The 22,127-nt window shown below is 42.3% G+C and overlaps 1 protein-coding gene across 1 annotated transcript in view; it reads left to right on the top strand.

The window, feature by feature from the left end:
* Positions 1–21,099, top strand: part of TLR5 (toll like receptor 5) — a 30,137-nt gene extending 9,038 nt beyond the window's left edge. Inside the window, exon 2 of the mRNA XM_060754207.2 lies at positions 16,248–21,099. Coding sequence (XP_060610190.2) covers positions 16,248–18,866 — 2,619 coding nt within the window. The 3' untranslated portion in view covers positions 18,867–21,099. The remainder of the gene's footprint in view (positions 1–16,247) is intronic.
* The last annotated feature ends 1,028 nt before the right edge of the window (positions 21,100–22,127 follow it).

Here is a 22,127-nt window from a genome sequence, read left to right as displayed (position 1 = left end):
ATGTGTTTGGCCCTTCAACTGAATTACAATACAAAATACTCTCTAAATAAATTCATTAAAGATAATATTTAAATAAATAAATAAACCTCATAGCATGTACATCAAACAACGTTGCTTTAAGCAAAGTGGGGAAATCCCACAATGCAGTAATTAAACAGGAAACTGGCTGCTGAAAAAGCAGTCTGTTGCAATGACCCCTAGAAATTCTGAGGTTAGCAATTTACTGACTGCACAGGCTTAAGTACTAAGCTGAAATATTGCCCAGCATCCTTGGTGACATATTTATTTATTTATTTACCTTATGTATGTCCCGCCTTTCTCTACCCTGAGGGGGACTCAAAGCAGCTTACAATTGCATCTCCACGGTGTCTTAAAACATACAGTATCAGATAAAAACGTAAGTTAAAAATGAAGACATTGTAGATATAATTACAATACATTTCAATGAATCACATTATCCAGAATCGGAGACTAAAGCCATTCCAAGGTCAAATTGCACATATTCCATACTAACATTCCTGCACTGCTCTATTTTTCAAAGGCCTGCTCCCAGAGCCAGGTTTTGATTCTTTTTCTAAACAGTAGGAGGGAGGGGTCTGTTCTGATATCACTAGGGAGTGAGTTCCACAACCAAGGGGCCACCACTGAGAAGGCCCTGTCTCTTGTCCCCACCAGCTGTGCTTATGAGAAAGGTGGAACTGAGAGGAGGGCCTCCCTAGACGATCTTAGTCTCCAAGATGGTTCATAGGGGGAGATATGTTTGGACAAGTAGGCTGGGCCGGAACAATTTAGGGCATTATAGGCTAAAGTCAGCACTTTGAATTGTGCTCGGTAGCAAATTGGCAGCCATTGGAGCTGACACAACATTGGGGTAATTTGCTCCCTGTACGCCACACTAGTGAGCAACCTGGCTGTCACCCAATGGACCAGTTGAAGCTTCCGAACAATCTTCAAAGGCAACCCCAAGTAGAGCGCGTTGCAGTAATCTATACAAGATGTAATCAGAGCATGGATCACTGTGGCCAAGTCAGAGATATACAGATGTAAATAGGGGTGTAGGGGTGATTCTCATACCTACTTTTTTGATGTTGCAGAATAAGATATCTACAAGCCCCTGCTGGGTTTCTCAGGTCAATACAGGGCTTCATGGACTGCAGAGGTGTCCCTGGATTCCTTCTTCAGGAGTGTACCCAGACTGCAGCTCTGAAGTAAAGGAGCAACCTGGATCTAGAGGCTGCTCTTTCCTTCCCATTTGATCATACCTGGGCATATTTGGGCATACCCCTGTAGCTGGTGAGTGGATAGGGAGGCAGGATTGCACCTGGCAGCCCCCAAGCTGTAGTTCTATACTGTAGGAAGCAGCCGGGCACATGGCACTTCTTCTCATAAGTATCCCGGCAGATATTTTTGCTTAGGGTCTTATATAGAACAAAAACAATTGATAACTTATTTTATTAAATTTTACTTATACCATATTGTTCTTTCACTGACAGACAAAAAAATAATACCCTAAAGACAGTAGACCCTGTCTCATCTTAGAAGCTAATCAGGATCAGCCCTGGTTAGGACTTGGATGGGCTGCCAACAAATACCAGGTGCTGTAGGCTATATCTCAGAGGCAAGAATGATCAAAACCACCTCTGAATATTCCTTGCCTAAGAAAATTCTATGAAATTCATTGGATTACCCTACGTTGACAGGAGACTTGAGGGAACACAAACATACAAAGACCATATTTGAACAGGCATTTGATTATTTAATTAGTTACAGAAGAGTCTTTTGTATGTGCGTGTGCTATATTTTTATTTGTATTGTTTTTTAAATGTTTTTGTTAAATTTCAGCAAAAACATACATCATCAAAAAGGATGCACTTAAACCAAACAAACATAACATAATCCATCTAAATAATAAAAAGTAAAGGCACTTCTTCAGTGTCTTGTCTAGACTTCCTTCCTTCTCTTTGAAGTACAAGTTCTTCCTTAATCTTCTTGTGTTCCACTCGGTGAAAAGAAAACTTTATTATTTATTTTTGTTCACAGAGACTACTACTGCTTCCTTATTTCCTCTAACTTTATAGCTTTAAAGCCTTTTTATATAAGGTAAAGGTTTCTACTGACATCAAGTCTAGTCATGTCTGACTCTGGGGGGTGGTGCTCATATCCATTTCTAAGCTGAAGAGCTGGCATTGTCCTTAGCACTCCAAAGTCATGTGGCGAGCATGACTGCATGGAGCACCGTTACCTCCCGCCAAGGAAGGTACCTATTGATCTACTCACATTTGCATGTTTTCAAACTGCTAGATTGGCAGAAGCTGGGCCTGACAGCAGGAGCGCACCCTGCTCCCTGGATTCAAACCACCAACCTTTCAGTCAGCAAGTCCAGTTATTTATTTATTTATCATGTCAGGAGCGAACCAAACAGTTGTATTGCATTTTTAAAAAGGTACAAAGTTTGCAAACTTGGCATTCTATTATATGTCCTTTGACAAGTAGCTGGCCATTTGGAGTGCCTCTGGTGTTGTGCCATGGGGGGGGGGGGGTTATATTTACTCACTATTCCCACAAATTCCCATTCATATTTTATGTATTGGTAAAAATTTTCTAGCCTTTCTGTTGTAAGACATATTCCTTAAAACATTTCTCCACTTTCTTTACCTTTATTGTTAAGTTTTTAAAAACATTTACACATTTTTTAATGAGTGGGGTTTTAATATGATACCATGTTTAATTGTGTTTTAATTATTTTTTGCATCAATCATTACGTTTTTGTCAATAGGAAATTGAGCTTATAGTGTACTGCTCCATTTTATGGCAGCTGTTTCAATAACCGGGAGTGACCGAGAATGTGAGGCCCAGATAGAATTAGACTGAAAAAATATGATATGTGCATTTTTTCCCCTAGTTTTGATAGTTACAGCAACAGGGTAATGGTTGTGGTAAACATCTGCTAGGTCTAATAAGATCCATGGCTGAAAGGTCCCCCTTTAACTTGGGAGAGTGTGAGCAGTAGTTCATACAACCTAGTACTGGACTGGAAATAGGTTTCCAAGCAGAACTCGGAAAAGCCCCCCTTTGGCTATATCTCCCAGAATCCCCCAGTTCTGTGTGTCCAGTGCCACTGGGTTATTGTGCAAATGTGTGAAGCTAGTAAGAGTTCAAGAATTTCACCACCTAAGACAGGTTGTTATGTGCCTCATAGAGTTGGAGTGGGCCATATCAGGTCCAGATTGCTTCTCAATGCAGGATCTCCAGCTACAGCATCCCTAGCAGGTAGTTGTCCAGCCTGTTTTTGAAGACACCAAGAGAAGGAGATGCAACCACACTAAGCAATTGTTTCTATTATCAAACTGCACTCACTGCCAAGCTTTTTCTAATATTCAGTTGATATATATCCTCCTGTAAATGCATACTTAGACTTGATCCTACCATCTGAAATGGCTCCTCTTTGTGTTAGCCCTTAAGATGTTGATAAAGTATAATCACGTCAACCTTCAATCTTCGCTTAATCAAGCTGAAAACATCAATCTCCCTCAAGTCTTCTCATACCTTTTCTTCTCCACAATGCTTATCATTCCCATTGCCCTTCTCTGAGCTCACTCCAAAGTTAAAGCACAGTCAGCCACCGATGAACCCTTTTTCAGCAAGGTTTTCCAACCAATTACAGATCCATGTGATGCTGTTTCAATCTATTCTATATTTACTCAATTAACCAGGCAAAATATCATGGGAGACTTTATCAAATGCTTTGCTGAAATCCAGATAAAATGTCATCCACATTATTCCTACCATCTACTGAACCAGTGAGCCATTAAAAAATTAGTTTGGCAAGATTTGTTCATGACCCATTCTGGCTCCTACTAATCACTACAGTATATGGTCATTAAGATACTTTTAGACAGACTCCTGTACACATTTAAATTAACTAAGTGATTAACTATTTATCAGTCTTGATTTTCAATTCAGATTCCTTGCCAAGGTCTCTGCTAATGCAGAGGTAGGGAGCAGGCAGTGGGTGGGATGAAGTAAAAGGAATATTGAACCTTTTCATTGTGATCTTTTAGCATTGTGACATCCTTGCTGAGCAGCATTCCTACCATTTCCTTCATCATTCTGTTACTTCAAACATATTTGAAACACCCTTTTTGTAGCTCCTTGCTTCCCTAGCTAGTATCAGCTTGATCTTCCTTACATTATTACAGCAAGCTTGAACTACACATTTGTATTCTTCATTGGTGATTTGTAATTTCTTCCATTCTTTAGACATGCTTTTCCCCCCTTTTCATTTCTTCCTTGAGTTTATTGTACAGCCAGATTCACTTTTTCAGATGTCATGGCAGGAGGAGATATGACAGTGACTTCCTTTGTGACTGGGAGAATATGACTTGCCCAAAATCGCTGAATGAGTTTCTGTAGCTGAGAAAGGATTCAAACTCTGACTTTCTGGAATCCCAATCTTTCTGGAATCCCAATCTGCTAGACCAGTGTTTCTCAACCCGGGGGTCAGGACCCCTGGGGGGATGTCAGAGGGGTCAACAAAGACCATCACAAAACATGGTATTTTCTATTGGTCATGGGGGATCTGTGTGGGAAGTTTGGCCTAATACTATCATGGGTGGGGTTCAGAAGGTTCTTGGATTGTAGGTGAACTATAAATCCCAGCAACTATAACTCCCAAATGTCAAGGTCTATTTTCCCCAAACTCCACCAGTTTCCACATTTGGGCATATTGAATATTCGTGCCAAGTTTGGTCCAGATCCATCATTGTTTGAGTCCACAGTGATCTCTGGATTTTGGTGAACTTTTCTGTTGGTCATGGGAGTTCTGTGTGCCAAGTTTGGTTCAATTCCATCATTGGTGGTGAATGCTCTTTGATTGTAGATCAACTATAAATCCCAGCAACTACAATTTCCAAATGACACCGGTATTCAAATTTGGCCATATCGCATATTTGTGCCAAATTCTGTCTAGTGAATGAAAATATATCCTGCATATTAGATATTTACATCACGATTCATGAAAGTAGCAAAATCACAGTTATGAAATAGCAACGAAAATAATTGTATGGTTGAGGGTCACCACAAGATGAGGAACTCTATTAGGGGTTGTGGCATTCGGAAGGTTGAGAACCACTATGCTAGACCATGCTGGCTCTCATATCTGAATTTTAGTGTTACATTTTTAAATAACCAAAAAAAGAGAAAAAGATCCCCGTAGAAAAAACGTTATGATTGTGTCTCTGAACTATTTCCATAAGACAGTTCTTCAATCAAAATGGCTCAGAGTTGCTTCCGATAACCGTAAGTCTTATATGGCCTGAAAAATTTACAGCAACCCAGATTTAGGGTTGATCGTTTATCCACTGCTTCCCCCTTCAGCTGTTTTTCCTTCCCAAATGTTCCAAATTTGTGTTTACAATAGCACAATAAAAATGAAGTCCCCAAAGATGTGATTGAAAGATGGAGATTAAAGTTTTTTTGTAGTATAACTGCCAGAATCAGCACAGGAGAATCTAGTATTTGTGGTCCAAAAAGTGGCTTTCCCAAGCTCTGGAGGAAAACACTCTCACAGAGGATAGGTTGGGCAGAAAAATTACTGATGGAATTAACTATTTCACAGTTCCTCTTTTAAAAATGCAGTTTCTTGAAGTTTTCCTAGTTCATCTGTTCTTATTACAGACATGCTCTTATTACAGACAGGGACATAGAATTTACATCCCTTTCATTGCTAGAAAACCTTGACTCAGGATTTTGTTGTGGTCAGATAAAGTGGCCTTTCTGATGTTGCTTAAGTAGTGACCAATACGGTTGAGCAAACAAAAAAGGAAGTTGACTTGTTTCTTACACTCAAATGCACACACTTCTCATCTCTTCCCTGAGAGAAAAGTGGATGGTGCTTTTAGCTCAAATTTGCTACATTCCAGTTCTAACCTTGTGAAAACCTGCAAAAGCAGAACATCCAGGTCAGTATTATAAATTGAGCAATCATAACATTCCTTTTATTGCTGTATATTTATTTGGTGCTGCTTACAATACTGCGTTTCCACCATAGCTATCAACAAGAGAAGTGTAGGTCCTCCCTTGACGTTGTGCTCCCTTGAAGACCATTTTATTTGCAGATAGTGTTGTATTATTTTATTATTTATTTATTTTTTGCATTTATTGACCGCCCCTCTCAGCCCGAGGGCGACTCGGGGCGGTGAACAGCAACAAAAAAGAACAGTGTACAATCGATCTAGACAATACAAACTCGACAATACAAACATAACATATACTTATCCTAAAAATCCGCTTCGTCAAGTCCTGGGGTCATAGCCAATTTCGTAATCCTAGTCCATTCCAGTGTCGTTCAAGATACTTTCAGTTGAAGGCCTGCTCGAAGAGCCATGTTTTTAGGCCTCTACGAAAGGCCAACAAGGAGGGCGCCTGTCTGACTTCAACAGGGAGGGTGTTCCACAGCCGGGGGGCCACCACCGAGAAAGCCCGCTCTCTCGTTCCCGCCAGGCGTGCCTGTGAGGCAGGCGGGACCGAGAGAAGGGCCTCCCCGGATGATCTCAAGGCCCTCGTGGGCTCATAGGCCGAGATGCGGTCTGCAAGGTATTTTGGGCCGGAACCGTTTAGGGCTTTGTAGGATAATACCAGCACCTTAAATTGGGCCCGGTAGCGAATCGGCAGCCAGTGGAGCTGGGACAGCAGGGGCGTTGTATGCTCTCTGCGTCCTGCTCCCGTTAACACCATGGCAGCCGCGCGTTGGACTAGCTGTAGCTTCCGGGCCGTCTTCAAGGGCAGCCCCACGTAGAGAGCGTTGCAGTAGTCGAGGCGGGATGTGACCAAAGCGTGTACCACCGTGGCCAAGTCAGACTTCCCAAGATACGGGCGCAGCTGGCGCACGAGCCGAAGCTGTGCAAATGCTCCCCTGGTCACCGCTGAAACCTGAGGCTCCAGGCTCAGCGATGAGTCCAGGGTCACACCCAAGCTGCGAACCTGTGCCTTCAAGGGGAGTGCGACCCCGTCCAGCACAGGCTGTAACCCTATACCCTGTTCGGCCTTGCGACTGACCAGGAGTACCTCTGTCTTGTCTGGATTTAATTTCAGTTTGTTCGCCCTCATCCAGACCATTACAGCGGCCAGGCACCGGTTCAGGACTTCGACGGCCTCCTTAGTAGCAGGTGGGAAGGAGTGACAGAGTTGGACATCATCTGCGTACAGGTGACACCGCACCCCGAAACTCCGGATGATCTCACCCAGCGGCTTCATGTAGATGTTAAACAGCAAGGGGGACAAGATGGAACCCTGAGGAACGCCACAGGTCAACGGCTGTGGCGCTGAACAGGAGTCCCCCAGCAACACCTTCTGAGTACGACCCTCCAGAAATGACCGGAGCCACTGCAGAGCAGTGCCCCCAAGACCCATCCCTGCAAGGCGCCCCAGAAGAATACCGTGGTCGACGGTATCGAAGGCCGCTGAGAGGTCCAGGAGCACCAACAGGGACACACTCCCCCTGTCTAGCTCCCGGCGCAGATCATCCACTAAGGCGACCAAGACCGTCTCGGTACCATGTCCCGGTCTGAAACCAGACTGTGCCGGATCCAGAATATCCGTGTCTCTCAAGAATACCTGGAGTTGTGAGGCCACCACGCTTTCCATGACTTTGCCCAAGAAGGGAAGATTGGAAACAGGCCGAAAGTTGTCCAATTTAGTGGGGTCGAGTGATGGTTTCTTCAACAGCGGCTTTACAATAGCCTGTTTTAGGCTCGCTGGAATCTTGCCTTCCCGAAGGGAGGCATTAACCACCACCGTTACCCACTCGGCCAATCCCCCTCTGGCCTCTTTCAGAAGCCAGGATGGGCAGGGGTCTAGGATGGACGTGGTGGGTCTCATTCCTCCGAGTATCTTGTCCACATCCTCGGGTTTCACAAACTGAAAAGAATCCAACAAAATCGGACAAGCAGGTGCTTGTGTCACATTCACAGAGACTGCATCTAATGCGGCGTCCAGCCCAGCGCGGATCAAAGCGACTTTGTCTGCAAAGAACCGAGCAAATGCTTCACAGCGTGCTGCCGAGTTGTCAGGGCTCCCACCTGAAATTGGGGGAGTTAAAAGACCTCTGACAACCCGAAACAACTCCGCCGGACGGTTTTTTGCAGACGCAATAGTGGCCGCAAAGAAAGTTTTCTTTGCGGCTTTTATTGCCGCGGCATATGCCCTTAAAAAGGACACAAACCGTGTTCGGTTTGACTCGCTTGGGTCTGAGCGCCACACGCTCTCTAGAACCCTCTTCTTTCGCTTCATCGCTGCCAGCTCCTCAGTAAACCAAGGGGCTGGTTTAGCTCGGTTACTCGAGAGGGGACGTTCCGGAGCGATCTTGTCAATAGCCCTGGTCATCTCCCCATTCCAGAGAGCGACCAAGGCCTCGACATGATCACCTACCGCGGCGGCGGGAAACTCCCCAAGAGCCGTCAGGAATCCACTTGGATCCATTAGTCTCCTGGGGCGGACCATCCTAATGGGTCCTCCACCCTTGCGGAGGTTAGGGGGCGCAGTGAGTCTAAATCTAATCAGGAAGTGGTCGGACCATGGCAACGGAGAGCTAGACAACTCCTCCACCCCGCCACCTTGCTCCCATCCCTGACAGAAAACCAAGTCCAATGTGTGTCCAGCACAGTGGGTGGGGCCAGTTATTCGTTGGGACAGCCCCATGGTTGCCATGGCGGACATGAAGTCCTGAGCCGCACCTGTGAGGGTTGCCTCGGCGTGGATGTTGAAGTCCCCCAGCACAAGGAGCCGTTGGGACTCCACCGCCAGGCTCGAGACCACCCCCGCTAGCTCAGGTAGGGAGACTGTAGTGCAGCGAGGTGGACGGTACACTAGCAGAATCCCTATTCTGTCCCGGTCACCCACCCTCAGGTGGACGCATTCAAAGTTTGTGGTCTGCGGGATGGGGGTCCTGGTTAGATGGATGGAATCTCTATAGACCACTGCGACCCCGCCTCCCCGTCCTCCGGCTCTTGGTTGGTGTTGCACGGAGAAACCTGGAGGACAAAGCTGGGAGAGGTTTACGCCCCCCGCTTCATCCAACCAGGTCTCCGTGATGCACGCCAGATCTGCCCGCTCCTCCAGGATTAAATCCTGGATCCAAGATGTCTTTCCGTTGACAGACCTGGCGTTCAACAACACCACCTTCAAGCCAGAGGGCCCGCTCACCTGGTTACACCAATTTACCTTCGGAGACCGATTGGGAATAGTTAATTTGGATAAGCGGTCCGAATTAAGCCGAATTCGAGGTCTCCGTCTCCCGCATCTCCTCCTTCCCACCACGACCTCTATGGGGGCCCCACGGCTAGTGGAACACCTCCCCCCCTCCATGCCGCAGTTCCGAGCCAAACGATCCCGTTCTTCTACACTTGTTGTTAGGCTTAAAGGTTCTTGCCAACATCCCCTCTCTCCCTCCTCCCCCCTCCCCGCCACATCTTCACTCATAGGCTCCAGCACACCACCTCTTCTGCCCCCTCCGTTACAAAAAAGCAACAAGAACAATACACAAATGGGGGCAGGGGACCACATGGGTAGCAGCAATACAGATGGTAATTGATGGTAATTGATGTTCCGACTGCTACAATGGGATAGTTCATAAAGTGCTTAAAATTGAGAGCAGTTCGTCAGTTAACGTAATGATCGTAATTAGCTAGCAGCAGCACACATTCATAGAGGCACCTTAATAAAGTGCAAGGTCTAAAGGCGCATTAATAAAGTGCAGATCTCATCAAGGTGCTAGGTCTAAAGTGCTCTACTAATGATAATAAAGTGTTGCATTGCAATTTTACTTGTAAAGCCTAACTTGTAAAGGATAGTCCATTTTATGGTGGGAGGAGGAGTTGACGGAGGAAAACCCCTTTCCCTGTTTTCACTGGTTATGCCCCTCCCCACTTCCCATATTATAAATGAGAGTTGTTTCTGTTACAGGGACATGAGTGGGGGGAATAACAGCAAAACAGGGGGAATGGTTTTACTTCTTCAACCCACCTTCCACTCCTATAAAATGGACTATCCTTCTCTCTCTAGTGCCCCCTAGTGGTCTCCATGGGATAATGGAACAGTACCAAGGAGCCCCCAGTGGCGCAGTGGGTTAAAGCACTGAGCTGCTGAGCTTGTTGATCGAAAGGTCGCAGGTTCGATTCCGGGGAGCGGCGTGAGCTTCCGCTGTCAGCCCTAGCTTCTGCCAACCTAGCAGTTCGAAAACATGCAAATGTGAGTAGATCAATAGGTACCGCTCCGGCGGGAAGGTAATGGCGCTCCATGCAGTCATGCTGGCCACATGACCTTGGAGGTGTCTACGGACAACGCTGGCTCTTCAGCTTAGAAATGGAGATGAGCACCACACCCCAGAGTCAGACATGACTGGACTTAATGTCAGGGGACTACCTTTACCTTTACCTTTACCAAGGTATATATTAGGCATGGTTAGGTTCGGTCGGAATCTTCGTAATTCGGAATAAATTTGGAAAGATTCGATTTTTGAAGTGATTTTGAAGTTTTTAAGGAAACTGGAAGTCCCTTTCCCTTTCTGAAGCTTTTTCTGCCATTTCTGTTACGAAGCAGTAAGTGAGTCGGAAATGATTCAGCGTTTCCACTTCTCTTCCCTGGCCTTGGCTCAAGCCTGGAAAGCCGTGTTAAGGCAGCTTGGATGAATTCCCCCCTTCCTTTTCCCTTGCATTCTGCTGGGGTCCTGGAAAGCTTGTTAAAGCATGCAGCCTGGATGAATCCCCCCTTCCTTTCCCCTTCCATTCTTTCTCTCCGTTCTCCTCTCCTTCTTCATATTCTTTTCCTCCTCTTCTTCCACTTAAGCATCTGAGGGGGAAAAGGAAAGGGCCTGAGGATGTTAGGAATTGTGGGAGTTGAAATCCAAAACACCTAGAAGGAATACCTGATCTGCTCTCAGGCCCCATATACATTGCCATGTAATGCATCGTGAAACTGCATTATGTATATACTCAGTGATGTAGACTTCTATCATGCAGTTTAGCTGCCTTCTATGAGTCTCCATAATGCATAATGCAGTAGGTCCGCAGTTTGAAACTGGTTGTGGGAAGGTAATGGCGCTCCATACAGTCATGCTGGTGACATGACCTTGGAGGTGTCTATGGACAATGAATCTCTTTGGTTTAGAAATGGAGATGAGCATCACTCCCCAGAGTCCGACAGGACTAGACTGAATGTCAAGGGGAAACCTTTACCTCTACTTTGATAATATGAATTACGTGAGAGGAGGAGGAGGAGGAGGTGGAGGATCGCTTCCTCCTCATCCTCCTCCGCATTGACAGCCGAGGCAGGCCTGGAGTGTAAGAGCCCCTCGGTGAGGAGTGGAAGAGCCCCTGAAGTTTCCCCAGTGCCAGTGCTGTTTTTTTTTCCAACTGTGCATGCGTGTCTGCCATTAACAACTCTATTCTGAAGTTTCCAAAATTTTGGAAAATTATGAATTTTGGGGGTGGGAAAATCAGAATTCAATTCCGAATGGAACCACCAGAGCCCCCTACATCCGAAACGAGTTTTGAACCATTATTTTTTAATCAACCAAGCCTAGTATATATGAAACCTGCATGGATTTCTTGTTTAGACCTGGGTGTTATCTCCTAGAAATCTCATCATGTAAATGCAAATATTCTAAATCCAAAATCCAAAACACTGATAAGATAGCTAACTAACCTGTGTAAAAACATCCAGTGAAGAAGAGTCTGTTATAAGTTCTAGTTCAATTAGAGAACCACTTGATTCCTTTTTACATAGACTTTATACAATAAGCTTTTTTTGATTAAACATTCTTGAATGAAAATATCTTGGAAGCAGGAACCTTGATTTAAACAAATGCTGTTTACTTGCTAGATCGCTAATTTCACTTTTCACTTCAAGGCTTTGTTCCCACAGGACCCCTCTGTGTTAATAAGTAACCATTTTGTCTTTTATAATAATAATAGAAATAGGTCCTAGTTTGAAGTTGATTCAAGGTCCTGATTTGTTCCAATCCTGGTAAATGTAACTTTCTGGGTTAATGTTGGTTAATCAAAGATATCTTGAGTGAAAACATAATGCATGAACACAAGGCTTGTATGGGTCTCAGCTTATTAAGAAAAGTTAGAAATTCTGGTTTGAGAAAAATAAGTTGTAAGCACTCTGATAGAGATGCTTATCCATAAAACAATGGGTCTCAGAGATGCAAGAGAAGTGATGTAGAAATATTGCCTTGTGTTCAGTAGTTAAGTAGTACTCTTTTCTTCTTTAGGTCCATAGGTTTTCTGTGAGGAACAACACAGGGATCCTTTATGTTGGACTTGCTTTCTGCTGTTCAAAGAAAAGTACCAGTCTGTGTACTACTTGGCATCCTTCACCCGAGACATAAAAGTAGTTCCCACCTCTAACAGATTTGTGGATTATTGGGGAAGCTAGGACTCCAGCTTCTGGCATGGCCTGAGGATTTGTAGCCTCATCACACTAGAGAGAAAAAAACGACTTAAAATCCGGTTTCTGCTTCCCGTAGAAGTCTGGGGTTTGTAGTTCAGGGAGGATACTTTAATAGCCTCACTAAACCACAAAGCTCAGAATTCTGCAGGAGGCAGAAACTGGATTTAAAGTGGATTCATTCTCTAGTGTGATGAGGTCCTTGGAAGTGTAGTCCACAAAAGGAATTTTTCCAGGTTGAGCTGGGCAAGGAGAGATAGGAAGATTACAAGCCAAACACCTGTTCTCAATCTCTTAACCACTGTTAGGGCCCTTCCAGACAGGCCCAAGTTTTCTGTTTATCCCAGATAATCTGGCAGTGGGGACATCAAGTTTAAATCAGAAAACCTTGGATCAGATCCTGGGATATAGGGCCTGTCCGGAAGGGCCCCTAATGGCTCATGAACATTTACAACTACATTGGTCACTGTTTCGTTTGGATAATGTGGGGGTTTGTTATTGTGGCCAAGCTGATAATGAAACGTGATTCAACTGTGTTAGATCATTTTTCTGCAGCTGTCTGTAGAAATCCCATTGCCTAGACTGGCAGTCTATAATGTAGCCTGCTTGTTACTTTGCTACTGGAGTCAAGTTAATTGATTTTGTGCTGTTTAAAAAAACAGTAGGAAAGACTTCTAATATTTTGTCAAAGGAAGGAAGGAAGGAAGGAAAAGGAAGGGTGAAAAGAAGACCCCCATCCCCCCCCCCCCCCCCTACACAGTCTGTGAGAAATTCTGGCAGTCTGTATTGTTGATGCAGCAATTTACTTATCTGGTATCAATAATTCATGAGATTGGTCTACTTGTTAATTGCTGGCCCAGGGCCCAGTCTTTCTGCACCCTCCAGAATGCATTTATAGGATGGCTTGCGGGGATGTAGTTCCATAGCAGTTTACACTTATTAGGTCTGAACACAATTGTGCTGAAGGGTACACATTTTTCCCTCTGTTTCAAGCCAGCAATTTCAGCAATTATCTTAGTAAAATTATAAAAATTGTAATTAATACAACTGGCAGTCTCTATCATGGCAATGCAGACTATAACAGGTTCTTGTGAAATCATAGGTGTCCCCTGTGGTGTACCTGAAATACTCAAAGGCTCGTAGTTATAGGGGTAGGATTAATTAGACAGATCTTTTCCCCACAGTTCACTTATGAATGAATTGCAAATTCCAGCAGAAAAATTGATATAATTTGCTATGCGATGACCCTCACAGATATGCAGTTCTTCCAGTGACTTTGTAATTTACAATGGCTGCCAATAATACATTTCATCTTTACAGGCACTGTATACAATAGAATTTGAGGTGGAAGAATAATCACATGGTCTGGGGCAGCTCCTCCAAATAGAAGTATTGGATTACAATTCCCATTACCTGCAGCAAACAGGCCAGTGGTCATGCTTGAAGCACATGAAGTTTTAAGGTGCATAACTGTGGACCTTAAAACTGCATCATTTTAAAGAACTACATATTTAAATACAAATGTTAATGTCAGTTTATGTACTTAAAGAAGTACAGCTAATAGGATAATTAGATGGATTTTAAGTCATCCCAGCAGTCATTCCCCCTGGTGACGCAGCAGGTTAAACTGCTGAGCTGCTGAACTTGCTGACTAAAAGGTTTGTGGTTTGCATCCGGGGAGCAGGGTGAGCTCCCACTGCTAGCCCCAGCTTCTGCCAACTAGTGGTTTGAAAACATGCAAATGTGAGTAGATCAATAAGTACTGCTTCTGGGGGAGTAATGGTGCTCCATGTAGTCATGCTAGCCACATGACCTTGGAGGTGTCTACGGACAATGCTGGCTCTTTGGCTTAGAAATGGAGATGAGCACCACCCCACCCCACCCCAATAGACTTAATGTCAGGGGAAATCTTTACATTTACTTGAAGTTGTTCCAGCAGTCACAAAGATAAGAAAGAAACTGAACCATCTATCCCAAGGGATACTGACTATGCTCTTCTGCATAATCCACAGAATAACAACAGGAACAATTTAAGGTGGCCACAGACTAAGAATCCACAAGGGTTGCTTTTATGCCATCCTTCTCCATCAAATCCCTTGTTCATTCTTGAGAATTTGAAGTTGCTCTAAAAATTTCCTCAATAATGATTTTTAATTGTCTGTAGACACCTCCAAGGTCATGTGATCAGCATGACTGCATGGAGCGCCGTTACCTTCCAGCAGAAGCAGGACCTATTGTTCTACTCACATTTGCATGTTTTCGAAGAAAACTGGCCTAGCAGCGGGAGCTCACCCTGCTCCCTGGATTCGAACCACCAGTCAGCAAGTTCAGCAGCTCAGTGGTTTAACAACACTCTTACCTTTTATTTTGACACTGCACTGATGTCCCTACAAGGTGTATGTTACGTTTATATCTAGACAAAGATGGAGGGAACTACGTTGTTTCTCCCCAAACTAGCGCTTGTAAATCCTCCATGCTACAAATTAGCCACTGAGCTGCTATTTGTGTGTGTGTGTGTGTGTGTGTGTGTGTTTGCAACAGAATTTAGGCTGATCACCTTCCCAAAAATACTCAATCTGTGTGTAGATTAGACATCTTACTTCTGCATACACATATATAGCAGGATGGAAATTGTGTTTTCAAAATATGTTTAAGTGACAACTCTCACCATGCAGTTGTGACCAATAGAGCAGTTGTAACCTAAGTATACCTGAAGAGGTGCAGCCACCCATTTGTGATATATGAATTATATTCTCATTGAGTTTCATGTTGGGAGTAAAGATTTAAACCACAGTCCTAATTTCTTCTCAGTTACTGGATTATACAGTAGAACTTCTGCATAAGAATGTCTCAACATAAGTATGCTTTTAACTTACAAATCCTGACTCGGCCTAGAATGATGTTTTGACATAAGAGCACCGTTTTGACCTATGAGCAGTGCAAAAGAGGCCTCTTTGCCCCCTAAACCAGTTCTAACAGCAAGGCAGAGAGAAACAAAGCCAGAACTGGATTCCTCGCCAGAGCAACTCTGGCTTTTCCTGCAAGGCAGAAACTCTAGTCCCATGTGATTTCTTCCTCCGAATGTTCTGTGAGGTGTCCATTCCAGAGATTCCACTTCAGAGATTACATTCCACCCTGGTTCAGCAGAGCTTCAGCCTAAACAGGAGTACTGTGTGTTTGGCTTCAAGAAGAGAGAGAGCAAGAGAGGGAAGGAGGCTGGAATTATAGTATGAAGGAAATGATGTTATTTTGCCATGCTTTATGCTGGCCAACACACATTTTGTTGCCTCAAATGTGCTTCCTTGCCACAGTGGCTGGATGGAAACAGCCACTGTTTCCATCCAGTGCTGATCTCTGAACAGTTTATACATGATTTGATATTTATACGCTATATTTTCTTATTTAAAAATACATAACAATGAAAATTGGGGTGGTTTTGGGGGGGGGGGTCAGAACGGATTAATAGCATTTAAATGCGAAATATTGATTTGAGATAAGATTGTTTTGACTTAAGAAAACGGTCACAAGAACAAATTAAATTCTTAAGTCAAGGTATCACTGTATACAGAATCTTCATCTTGAAAGGCAGAACCTCAGTTAGGAAGTGCAGGGACAGAGAAAGTGACTATCAACTTCATAGTTCAGACCTCACACAGATATCTAGATAGCCACGTTTACGAACTGGAAACTGAACCAGTTAAATCTTGGTTTCTTCTGGAATAATGTTATATTTAATCCACATCTTTCTTGTTGCCTGGGAATTATTATGATGTTGTTTTCTCTCTCCTTCTTCACAGGGCATGGAAAAGATGCTTCATTGTCTCCTCATATTTCTCATTGGAATGAGGCACGCATGTAGAGAGATACTCGCCATTCCTTTATGTTCAGTGGAAAACAAGACTGCTTACTATGATTTTTGCAACCTCACTCAAGTTCCACCTGTACCTGAAGACATTGTTTTATTCTCCCTAAACTACAATTCTATTCGGGAAGTGAAATCCACTTCATTTCCTCTGCTGAAAGAACTGAGAAATTTGGCAATTGGGACACAGTCGATTTATCCCATAACCATAAGAAGAGAAGCTTTTAGAAACTTGCCAAACCTTCAAAAATTGGATTTAGCTGGCAACAAAATGACTGTACTAGACACAGGTGCCTTCCTGGGCCTCGTGAATTTACGTGAACTTTTTTTATATTATAATGATCTTAATGAATCAATTCTGGAAGGGGATTACTTTCGAGATTTGATCTCTTTGGAATACCTGGATCTTCAGTACAATAAGATTACGAGGCTTCGTCCTCACCCATTATTTTACAACATGAGATCCTTGGGCACTCTGAAGTTGAAATTAAACCAGATTAGGACTGTCTGTGAAGGAGATCTCAATAGCTTTCAAGGGAAAACTTTTGAACTCTTGAGTCTTAATTCTAATCAGTTGTATAAAGACTTTGTGAACTGGACAATTTGTGGGAACCCTTTAAAAAATATTGTTATAAAAACATTGGATGTTGGTAGCAATGGTTGGGATGTGGCCACAACACAGCAATTTTGTGCAGCTGTTCAAGGAACTCCTCTTTTAGCGTTGGAGCTCTCACACCACATTATGGGCTCATCATTTGGATTTGACAATCTCCGGAATCCAGACAATGATACATTTGTAGGTCTTGCTAAAAGTGGCCTCAGATTGCTTGATCTTTCACGTGGCAGTATTTTCCCTCTTAGCCCATATGTATTTCAGAGTCTTGGTGATTTGTTATGGCTTGATCTTAACACTAATAAGATAAATCAAATTAGGAAAGAAGCATTTTCTGGCCTTGTGAGCTTACAGCTTCTAAACCTATCATACAATCTTTTAGGTGAAATCCTTGATTACACTTTTGTAGGACTTCATAATGTGATTTCTATAGATCTACAACATAATCACATTGGGGTGTTTGGTGGGAACCCCTTCAAATACTTACCAAATCTTCAGGAGATAAATCTTAGGGACAATGCTTTAAAAACAATTCCATCGTTCTCAAGTCTTCTCTCTGTTTTTTTGGGTGGCAACAACCGAATACAATCAAGTTATAATGAAGCAGTATATTCAGCTGTAGTTGATTTGGAAGGAAACAGGCTGGATGATTTGGGCTACGTCTACAAACTTCTCCAAATACCTGTTTTGAAGTATATCTTCCTGAAAAACAATCGTTTCAGTCATTGCCAAAAACAGAACAATGTACCAGAAAACAACCAGCTAATCTATTTAGATCTTGGTGAAAATATGTTAAAACTTATATGGGAGAGAAGTGAGTGCTTGGATATATTCAAGGAACTTTCCAAACTTCAGGTTCTCCACCTCAATAATAATTACCTTAATTTCCTTCCAGAGGGTATCTTTAGTGGCCTGGTATCACTGAATAAGCTTAACTTGGATTCAAACTTGTTGACTTACATTTCTCACAGTGCCTTCCCTAAGAGTCTGCGGACACTTCATTTATCATCAAACCAACTTCTTTACCCAGATCCTCAGATTTTTGCAAGTCTAGACTATTTGGATATCACCTATAACAAATTCTATTGTGATTGCCTTTTAAGTGACTTGGTTATATGGCTAAATGAAACTAATGTCACTTTAGCTGGATCACCAAATGACATGTTTTGTTTTGGACCCCCTGAATTTGCTAGTGTTCCACTTTATCAATTACTTGTTGGTGGCTGTGATGAAGACAAGATCTTGGAGTCTCTACAGTTGTCACTCTTCATTTCGACTTGTGTTGTTCTGACAATGTTCCTAGCAGCCGTGGTAGTTTTCACTCGTTTTAGGGGAACTTGTTTTGTCTGGTACAAGACTATTGCAAGAACGTTCATGAAGGAACTCCCGTCTGACTTCGATAAGAAAAAGTATAAATATGATGCCTATATATGCTATAGCAGCAAGGACTTTGAATGGGTTCAGAATTCGTTGATAAAGCACCTTGATATCCAATATTCTGACAAAAACAGATTTGCTCTTTGCTTTGAAGACAGAGATTTCCTGCCAGGAGAGGATCACATCAGCAACATCCGTGATGCCATCTGGAACTGTCGGAAAACAATTTGTGTTGTGACAAAGCAGTTTCTCAAGGATGGCTGGTGTGTAGAAGCATTTAATTTTGCTCAAAGTAGATATTTTTGTGACCTCAAGGATGTCCTCATTATGGTGGTAGCTGGATCACTTTCACAGTATCAGCTTATGAAATATCAGCCAGTCAGAGCCTTTCTGCAAAGGGATCGATACTTAAGGTGGCCCGAAGAGGACCAAGATGTGGAGTGGTTTCTAAATGCACTTTCTCATCAGATACTAAAGGAAAAGGGAATCCAGAAAAAAGTTCAGAAAAAGAATGTTCAGAAAAAAACAGGTGCTTTGGAATTGAAAGTAGTCACAATCTCTTAGCTGACTGGCTCCCATTTCAGTTCATGAAGATAGTCCTCCAAAGAAAGTGTTACTTACAATGAGCCCCACTCATGCTATATTAGCATGGCAATTGATGTAGGAATACCCCAGTGATCTTGATGTCATTTGTCTTCACTGCCAAATGTAAGATTATGAATTTAGATCTTGCATGAATGAAAGTGGCTTTTCAGATATCACTGTGCTGATCTAAAGGGCTCTTGAATAATGAAGTCTGCTGACCTGAAAAGGCTTTCATATTTTTTATAGTCACAGCTGTGTACACTCTTGTTGGTTTAAGGGACAGGTAATGTGTGACACTCTAGATCAGTGGTTCTCAACCTGTAGGTCCCCAGATGTTTTGGCCTTCAACTCCCAGAAATCCTAACAACTGGTAAACTGGCTGGGATTTCTGTGAGTTGTAGGCCAAAACATCTGTGAACCCACAGGTTAAGAACCACTTCTCTAGATGTTGTTGAACTAGAGCTCCCATCAACCCTTGAGAGCAGAGCCAGTGGTAAGAGATGATGAGAATTGAAGTCCAGAAGTCTCTAAAGGATTATGAGTTGCTCAACTCTTGTTAAACATTTTTAATGATGAGTTACTTAATCAAAAAGAAAATGGAATTACTTTTTCTCTAGACTGGTAGTCTTATTGACATGCTGTAACCCTGAGGTGAAACATGCGATAGATAAATATTTCAACTGGCCCCTTCACTTAAGTCACCAAGGTTTTCTCTGTCTAAGAAACTAGAGCTGAGGCCTATCCAATGCAATTTTCTGAATTAGTGTCCCAAGTAACTCCAGGAACAAGCCTAACAACCAAGACACCAAGGGGTTTTGTTTGTTTTTTTGCTGGGCTATGTATTTGCTGAAATATTTATAGGAATCTTCCCTACAGATGTTCTAATGATGAGTTCTCTATAAATTGGGGAGGTGAGAGGTCTTCTATCATCACTATCACATTCGTTTTCAAAAGAAAAATGTTACCCCAGTGACAGCTGGTATGATGTGACCAAGTCCAGTATTTCTTTTTTTGCCTTGCACATAATGTTCAGTCAGTTGAAGCATAGTCATGAATCCCCTGCTTATCACAACAGCTGTTTTGGACTTCAACTGCCACAATTCCTAACAGCCAGAATTGTGGCAGTTGAAGTCCAAAACAGCTGGAAGGCTGATGTTTGCCCATGCCTGCATTATATCAATTGCAACTTTGTAATTCAACAACATGTGTTGATGTTCCATTGATTCAATGTGTATAGTGTAGTTAGGATGAATACCTAGATTTATAGAATGTTTCTGCAGCACACATGCAGCAGCAGTTTGGTTGCATTGGCTGCATCCTCTGGAATCCCGGGATTTTTAGTTTGGTGATTGACTTACAGTTCTTCATTAGAGAGCTTAGGTACTATAGTGTACAATAGTGTCCTGGAGCTTTCTAGTCAAGAATTTGTATTCAGGGTATCAGATACATGTATCTAAATGAGTGTCCATGGTTTGTATTACCTTTTTAAGACAGAACTCTCCCGTTTAATGTGACAATAAAAATATGTTATTGCAAATGAATATGTTTAAGGGGTTCTAGTGTTGCTTCTGTAGTTCTGCACAATGCATGAATGTTTATTACTATCTCAAAGAAAATTGAATTTCAAAGTATCTGTCATCAGCCTTGTTTTTTAACAATTACATATAAGAGTGTCACCTAGGTAATAAGGAGATCAAACACATATGGAGGGCTATGGTTACTCATTCCTGTTGTAGACTGCTGTGTGAGTGCAGTGCTAGACCAGATAGACCACCCAACATGGTCTTAATAGTGTTAATATTTCATGTATATGCTGACTTCTCCATCTTATGTACCTTTCATAGAAAGTAAGTGGTTTGGTATCTAGTACAAAAACACAGTGTGGTGTGTTTCTGTGGTAGATATCAAACTGTTGAATTTCACACATAGAGAACAGAGAAATACAGGCAGTGACAAGATATGTAGATAAATAATTATTTATCAGACTTTAATTAGAGCTGTAAGGATTGTAGTAATTTCTAAATGGTCTTCTCTTGCTATTTTTGCTTTTAAAAATATGTATACAGCTGCAGGAAATTACAGGGGGGGGGAAGCAACAGAATTTTTACAAAAATGAAAAGAAATCATTAACTAAAATGTTGAATTATTTTGAATGACAACCTTTTTATTGCAATACTTACTAATAGGGATTTGTGTTTTATATTCCCTTTGTTTAAATGTAGCTTCACTTTTATTTATATTTTATAATTAAATAAATATTACAATTGTTTCTGAATGTTTGCTAATGTGAAAGACAAGATTTTCCCTGGGGGCTACATTTTGATAACCTAAGAATTTTAGGTATTTTTTCTTGTCAGGAGTGACTTGAGAAACTGCAAGTTGTTTCTGGTGTGAGAGAATTGGCTGTCTGCAAGGACATTGCCCAGAGGATGCCCAGATGTTTTGATGTTTTACCATCCTTGTGGGAGGCTTCTTTCATGTCCCCGCATAGGGAGCTCATCCACGCTCTTCCCGGATTTGAACCTGCGACCTGTCGGTCTTCCGTCTTGCCGGCACAAGGGTTTAACCCATTGCTCCACCAGAGGCTCCAAAGAATTTTGGTTTTGGGGCTTGATGTTAGTTAGTGTTTCAACCCCTCAAAAATCAAAATGCTAAAGCTTATTTTATTTTATATACTGTAATTAAGGTATAAATCCATTAATAAGGTAACATATAAATAGATGTGCATATTTCATAATATGTACCCAAATAAAGCAATAAGTGATAGATTTGGAAACAGGATTATTTCTGATGTAACAGAATAGTTTAATATTAACTAGACTTACAACTGGAAAAAAAGTAAGTGACATTATAATTATTATCCTCTAGGTGGTGCTATGGGATCTCAAAAGCTCTTGTGATTTCCAAAGAATGACCTTGTGCAGATCATGCTCCCCAATTGTTGATTGCAAAGAGATTGTGAAGAGTCAAAGGACAGACTTTTGTGGGCCTCTCCAAAGCAGTCCCATTATCCCCAGAATATAATGATACTTCCAAGAGCAAGATAAAAGTCAACAGCAAGTCCAGGTTGAGTCTCCCTTACTCAGAATTCCGAAATCCAATGAACTCCAAAATTGTCCATGTGGATGGCTAAGATAGTGACACCTTTGCTTTCTGATCTTTCAGTATACATAAATATTATTTTCATGCATGCATTTTTTTTAAAAAAAACTTTTGCATAGCATTACTTTCAGGCAATGT

This window comes from Anolis sagrei, chromosome 1 (genome assembly GCF_037176765.1).
Source record: "Anolis sagrei isolate rAnoSag1 chromosome 1, rAnoSag1.mat, whole genome shotgun sequence".
In the NCBI taxonomy this organism is placed as follows: Eukaryota; Metazoa; Chordata; class Lepidosauria; order Squamata; family Dactyloidae; genus Anolis; species Anolis sagrei.
This window is presented reverse-complemented; position numbering and strand designations above follow the sequence as displayed.